The sequence below is a fragment of the Rhipicephalus sanguineus genome, chromosome 7 (genome assembly GCF_013339695.2).
Source record: "Rhipicephalus sanguineus isolate Rsan-2018 chromosome 7, BIME_Rsan_1.4, whole genome shotgun sequence".
Lineage (NCBI taxonomy): Eukaryota > Metazoa > Arthropoda > Arachnida > Ixodida > Ixodidae > Rhipicephalus > Rhipicephalus sanguineus.
This window is the reverse complement of record NC_051182.1, coordinates 34,720,729-34,727,372: the sequence shown is the minus strand read 5'-3', so window position 1 is coordinate 34,727,372 and position 6,644 is coordinate 34,720,729. Positions and strand designations below refer to the sequence as shown.

At 47.7% G+C, this 6,644-nt stretch overlaps 1 protein-coding gene across 1 annotated transcript; it reads right to left on the bottom strand.

Annotated features, from left to right (window-relative positions):
- Nucleotides 1-532: 532 nt before the first annotated feature.
- On the bottom strand, nt 533-6,265 carry LOC119399391 (putative nuclease HARBI1). The gene is made up of 4 exons (XM_037666202.2): nt 5,441-6,265; nt 4,622-4,757; nt 3,677-4,167; nt 533-1,902 (listed from the first exon to the last, which is right to left on the bottom strand). The coding sequence occupies exons 1-4, from the start codon at nt 5,990-5,992 to the stop codon at nt 1,876-1,878; spliced, it is 1,206 nt and encodes a 401-aa protein (XP_037522130.1). The 5' UTR covers nt 5,993-6,265; the 3' UTR covers nt 533-1,875.
- Nucleotides 6,266-6,644: the final 379 nt, after the last annotated feature.

Here is a 6,644-nt window from a genome sequence, read left to right as displayed (position 1 = left end):
TGTCATTGTTACTTCTTTGCTGCGAACTAGTGTGCTCATTAGCTTCTAGAAATTACGCGCAGTTTTTTACTTTTTGAAAAAATTTCGAGTGGATCATTCGGCCTCTGCTGTGGTTGAGATACTAACATGTTGCGCCGTCCAGAACAGTGTGCGAGGCAGTTACATTCACGGTGATCACGAAAGAACAGTCACGAACTGTATTTTGAAGCTCATTAAAGGACTGTACGTGTTCCAAATCATTTCTCAGACCCTGCAGTCGACTGAGGGGCATGGCCAGTGGGTTTGCCTTCTCTTCTACCCAAAGTTTCAGTGGCATAGTATGCCACTGTTGAAACAGCCGTTAAAGAAGCATCATTGTTATGCTAATTGCAGCATAAGTACATGTTAGCACAATACTCACGAATGTTAGTGCCTCTCGGTTGCTGCACTGTTGGCGTTACTGGAGACAAGATTGCAATGTAGCCTTTGTTTAATGTATGCTTACAGTTGGTTCCCCCAGAGCAGAGCCTGCAGGCTCGTGCGCTGTCTGGGGACTTCCGCCGCCCTCAGCCGTTGCCTGCACCGCCAAGGGTCTCGGTCGGGGACAGGCCGGGCACCAGCGGCTTGCAGGTGAACTTTCACACCTTGCACTTTATGTTTCTTATTGCACTCAATGTGTCACTAAAGAAACTTCTTACTATAACAGGCCTTCGTGAGCTCTGCTCCGGCTGCCGCTGGTGTGGCCGAGGAGGATGCGGCCCCAGCGTGTAAGTTTGATGTTTTCCTATTAACAGTATAAGTCGTTTAATAAGATAATCCATTTCAGAGCTTTAAAACACTTGTTCCATTGGTGTCTGCTGTGAAGTAAAGTAATGTTTTTGTTTTCAGTACCCCAGCGCCAACCGCGGAGGCGCCAGCCATCAGCCGTCCGCGCCGTGCTACCGGGTTTAATGGAGCAGCAGCAGCAGACCAACACGGTTCGTGAATACCAACTTCATTAACTGCAGATGATATTACAGGCTCATAGGTGATGCTCATGCGTGCAGGTGTATGTTAGTACTAAAGAAGGGTTGAAGGTAAGCTAATTGTTTACTGTCAGACTGAACAAGCAGGTATCCTGCTTTGTAGTTAAGGTGAAACAGTAAATTTACATGAAGAATGTGTAACGTCTCGAGATGGTTCCCTGTAGTGTCATATGCTTCTAAAGCATTATATATGAAAATGTGCTATTGCCTAAGGTTCTGTACAAAAAACGAACTTATGTAACTTATCATACACTAATGCACATTTTGCACCTGTGTCGCATCTGCTTGCTGCATGTTTTGCATACTGCAGCAAGTGAGGGTTCGGAAGGAGGTTGTGATTATGTTGGTCACCTCGTAAGGCCGAGCAACGGTTGTGTAGCCCTGAAAAGGGCTGTTTGGTTTCTTCTCGTGCAGAGGTGGTTGGAGGTGCGAGATGCGTTTGATGAGTTGAGCAAAAATGAATTCCGGCACCGTTTCGGTCTGTCCAAACGAAGTGCATTGGTTGTGCGGTGAACCGGCACCATTCATGGATGCCGTTGGGCCAGTGGATTTTCAACAAAGAGGAAATTGTTGTGCACACTGAGACTCTTCACAAACAGAAGCTTCCAGCGAAGAGTCCATAGTGAGAAATGCATGGATGATAATGGCAACACATTTCTTGGTTTCCAGCTCCTGGCACAGCTGCGCGATGTTGGCGATCGGCAGGCCGCGGCGCTGGAGCAGCTCGCTGAGAACACCAGGCGGCAGGGCGAGGCACTGCAGCAGCTCGCTGACGAGGCCAGGCGTCATCGAGCGGCCGCTGAACGTCAGGCTCGGAGTCTTGATGACGTCGCGGGCGAGCTGCAGGGCATCGGTGCCCTCGTCCGGGCCCTCACTGCGGCGCTCCAACGGCAGCCACCTGCGCCATAATTTGTCTTTTGCAGTGGTGTTTTTTTTTTATCCTATGTATTCTTTTTCTTTCCCTGCATATCACAAGCTGTGATATGTAGGTTTGTTACTGCAGTGCCCTGTGTTTTTTTATGTATTTCTGTTCATTTCATACCACGAGCTGTGATATTTTGTCTTACGTATTCTTTTTTTTTCTTTCCCTACATAACAAACCTACATACCACAAGCTGTGGTATGTAGGTTTGTTACTGCAGTGCCCTGTGTTTTTTTATGTATTATTTCTGTTCATTTCATACCACGAGCCGTGATATTTTGTCTTACGCATTCTTTTTTTTCTTTCCTTACATACCACAAGCTGTGGTATGTAGGATTGTTACTGCAGTGCCCTGTGTTTTTATTTTATATATTATTTCTGTTCATTTCATACCACAAGCTGTGGTATGTTGGTTTCTTTTTGAAGCACCCTGCAAATGTTCTCTGTAAATTTTCTTTTCCTGTATATGAGAAGCACGGATGTGCTGTTTTATTGTACATAGCACAGTGCAGTTGCAGTGGTGAATCGTGTCACGCCACGTCATTGTCTCTTCAATCTCATCATGTGAGGTTATACATTCAGCAGTTTTGTAGTAAATGAGCATAGCGCAATGAGATTGCATTTAGAATCATGTTTTTGCAATGTGATTTTTTAAATCTCAACATACGATGTAATGCAATAAGAAATTTTGTAATATATGCTCACAGTGTAGTGTATTTTTATATTTACAGTCTGCAGTAAGTGTTTTCTAGTCATTTTGATACATCCGGATTGCAGCTCGATTTTTTTGCACCTTTTTGCGAGCTTTATACATGCCATAAAATGGAAAAGCGATGCTGATATCCGCAAAGTTGGTGATATTAATATTGCCGAAGATGGGGAAAAAGCGTTACGTCTCCGCTGTGATCAACATCCCAAGAAGCATGCACTGTATGATTCTTAGGAACAAGACTGACAATAGGGCCAAGGCAGACTAGATGCTTTCAGCGCCTGACGAGTACACACAGCTGTCATTTACATCCACACCATGTCCTCATGTGTACAACCCACCCTTGCATATAACAGTGCATCGCTGACTCTAAACCATGCAAAATGCAAAACAAAAAAGATCCCTACGCAGTGCCGTGACGGCGTCTTTCTAATATTATTGCAAAGCAGTTCCGTGAAGCCAACGTACCACTTAGGAGGCAATAAATTCTCCAACAGTTTTGTGTCGAATAGCTCAATATATCGAACCAGTTATAGTCTTTTAGTCAATTCGATATATGTGGGTTCAACTGTACTTTGTTTTCATGTACTGCAATGACTTTTGTGTTGCAAAGTGCACGTGTTGATGCAAAGTAGCTTTATTTTGCCTTATATGTGCATTGCTTGTTATATGTCTTGTGAATGTTTACTTCATGTGTAAAAGCACAATCCTTGTTTCAGTAAAACTAGCCCCTGTTGCTGCGCTGGTTGAGGCTGCCTTTTCAGGTTACCACTTTGGCTGTGAATGGCGTCATGTGCCATTTACAGTTGAGCTCTCACTTGTGCTTACTGTGAAGCACCATATTGTGACAAGCTGGTCAAAGTATTTCATTCAGATGGCATTGCTTGGCAAAGGGGTCATTCATTGTAAAGACAACCCTGTTTCATTAAAAATGTTGCAGCAAGTTGTCAATGTTGTTTCATTAAAAGAGTGCATTAAAATAAAGCGAGCTTTCCTTCAACATGCCAGTGACTAACATAAGGAACAAAGAGAAACACGCACCACGCAACGCTGCCGAGGTCGTTGCAGGCGGCTGCGTACCCTACGCAGGTGCGCAGCATGTGGGGTCCGCGGTCCACGGAACAGGTTGACCACGCGGCTGCGCTGCTGCTGGCCCTTGAGATGCAACAGCCGTGGTGCTGGACCTTGTTCTTGTGGCGGCGATGGCTCATCAGCTGCTGGTGGCACCTCAGAGTCGTCATCGTCGTCTGTGTCGTCATCGTCCCCTTCAGGAGCAGGCTCACGTGCCGCCATTGCAATGTTGTGAAGAGCTGCGCAAGCAGCAATGATGGTGGCTGCTTTGTCGGGGTTGTAGAGCAGAGTCCGGTAACGCTGCAAGCAGCGGAACCTGCTCTTTAGGACCCCGATGCACCTCTCCACAACATTGCGCATGGTGGTGTGGGCCTTGTTGTACTCGCTCTCAGGGGTGCCACTAGCTGGACGTCCGAGCACTGGCGTCATGAGCCACGGTTCCAAAGGATAGCCAGAGTCTCCTGCACAAGGGCAGCATGACAGCTGTAGTTATAGTGTCACGTGGCAGTGATACTGACGAAGGCAGCAGTCAGTGTGTTCAAGACTAAACTTTTTTTATTTGGATGAATTTGTGCCCAAAAATGAAAATACAATGTGAAAGCAACATGAGCAACTGTGAGCCGTCAAGTAATCTGAACATCAGCAGAATGCGTCTTTAATAAAGCAGTTATAGAACCTTCCAGCGTTATCGCTGGTGCTTGCATAAGCTCTCGAAACTTGACTGTTTGCGTTCTGCGTGTGATCACAACAGATTGATCGAAAAAAAAAAAGATCACGAAGAAGCTTTCCACACATTGAGGCACTCTGCACCAAGCATTAACAATTGGTGTGGCTGAAACATGAATACATCAATATAAGGCAATAAACGAACGTGGAAATATCGTCTTGATTGTGGCAAAGATTGCCAGCACCTACCAAGCAAGCATTCGCCAAGCCGCAGTTCAGCTCCCACGTGCCGCCGAAGAGAGCTCCTCCGCCACACCCACGAGTCATGGCACGACCCCGGGAAACATGGATTGATATCCAGAATCCAGAGGTCGGCATCACAGGTCTGCGGAATTTAATTGAGTCAAAATTGTAGTCACAAAAGACCTCGCAAAAGCTGTTATGTTAATATAACTACATATGCCTGCATTGTTACCTGCCATTCAAACATAGCTATGAACACATCGTCGACAAGATAGGACTTATACCATAAGCGCTAACACATTCACTTGGCTTGATCAAGACAGTGAGAAATGGTATATAGTCTGCATGCTTATTGTTTGGACCAACCCAGCTTCTGGCCACAGCAGGCTTTACCCCAAATTACTACTGTATGTTTAAGCAACTGTATCACAAACTACTTAGAGCATAAAAAGACTCGCGAGTGAAAAAGGGTGATGAAACAATACGTAGTTAATTAAAGCAACGCCCATCACACAATCAACAATGAGGACACACATTATGCATGGAGCGCTACTCTCAAGATATAGACATCGAGAATCATGGTTGAGGGTACATTTGGCGATCGATCAGCGATAATTTTATGCACTGTCGAGGCCACTGAAGCACAGCGAACTGCGCGTCGCAAGATTTCATCGCTTATACTAAGAGAGGTGCCCCGAGACGAACCCATTACCGTTCTGGATAGTCGATTCAAAATCCCGCTCCCAGAACACTGTCGCAAGTCTCAGTAAAGCGGAAAACTAAAAATGAAACGATTCGCTACGCTTACAATGCATGAATACTCACGATCATGGTGTTCAAGGCGTAGAAGCCCTTCCGCGACATGTAATTCGCCGTGTCGCCGGGGCTCAGGCCGTGGGGCTTCTGGATGGCGATGAGCGTGCCGTCGACGCACCCCAGCACACCGGGAATCCGCCCGAGCCGAGCGAACGACGCCTTTGTTCGCTCCTTCGCTTGTGATGTTTCGGGAAACGCCACCCACCGTTTTTGTCCGCCAACGACAGCGATGGCGTGTGCCACCTCGTGGACCGTGTCGCTGACGGACGGCTGCGACAGGCCGATGAACTCCTCACTGCCGACAGCTCGCTGGAAGCAGCCGGTCGCGAAAAATCTCAGCGCACACAACACCTTCCGCTTCGTTGAAATTCCACTGGCTCGTCGGCACCCGATGATGGGGTCCAGTTCGCCGCACAACCAACGTACCGTTCGTTTCGAGAAACGAAAACGACGCCGGAATTCACACTCGCTCAACTCTTCAAAAGCATTCCGCACCTCCAACACCTCTTCCTCTTCGTCGAGAATCGCCAACGCTGCGACAACACCCGCGGCGAGCGCCATTTTCTCGAAAACTACGCCGTTGCGGCAGCCGAAGCCGCCGTATCAATCCAATCTACGCCGTGAAAAGCCGCTTTTACGCGCCGGAGCGCGCGTGCGATCCCCGCGCGAACGGTCTCGCTCGGCGTTCCGTTGTAGCAGACGAAATTTTCATTATGACGCGGCATGACGTCACCAAAAAAGAAAACCTCAAACAAAAAAAAGAATTGGCACCACCCCCCGGCCTTGAGTGGCATCTCCCGCTTCAGCCAATCAGCGCGCTTGTTCTCTCCCAGGAGAACGAACAAGCGGAACGAACAGATCTCCGATCGCCCCCCTGCTCGAGGAGCGTTCTTGAAACCCAGCTGCTCCTTGAGTGGAGGAGAGCGCTTCGCCTTGACTTGGTGAAGTCGAGGCGAAGCCTTGAGTGAAGGTGCGTTTGTGAATACTAAGCTAAGAAAAGCACATAAATATTGAGCAGAAACAGCTATTTCCTAACCACATTAGGAATATTCTCGTTATCAGACGCCACTCGAGTCAAGGGAGCGTTGGCAAAGTGTCCCTTGGCTAGGAAAGGCCGAGGAGCGTTCTTGAAACCCAGCGGCTCCTTGAGTGGAGGAGGGCGCTTCGCCTTGACTTGGTCAAGTCGAGGCGAAGGCTCGAGTGAAGGTGCGTT

Excerpts from the sequence above, each read along its gene's own strand:
- LOC119399391 (XM_037666202.2), bottom strand. The coding sequence starts at position 5,992 with ATGGCGCTCGCCGCGGGTGTTGTCGCAGCGTTGGCGATTCTCGACGAA. Across the intron at positions 4,168-4,621 it reads GCTTGGCGAATGCTTGCTTG|GAGACTCTGGCTATCCTTTG; the intron begins GTAGGTGCTGGC and ends GCCCTTGTGCAG. Across the intron at positions 1,903-3,676 it reads GACCTCGGCAGCGTTGCGTG|GTGGCTGCCGTTGGAGCGCC; the intron begins GTGCGTGTTTCT and ends ATTATGGCGCAG.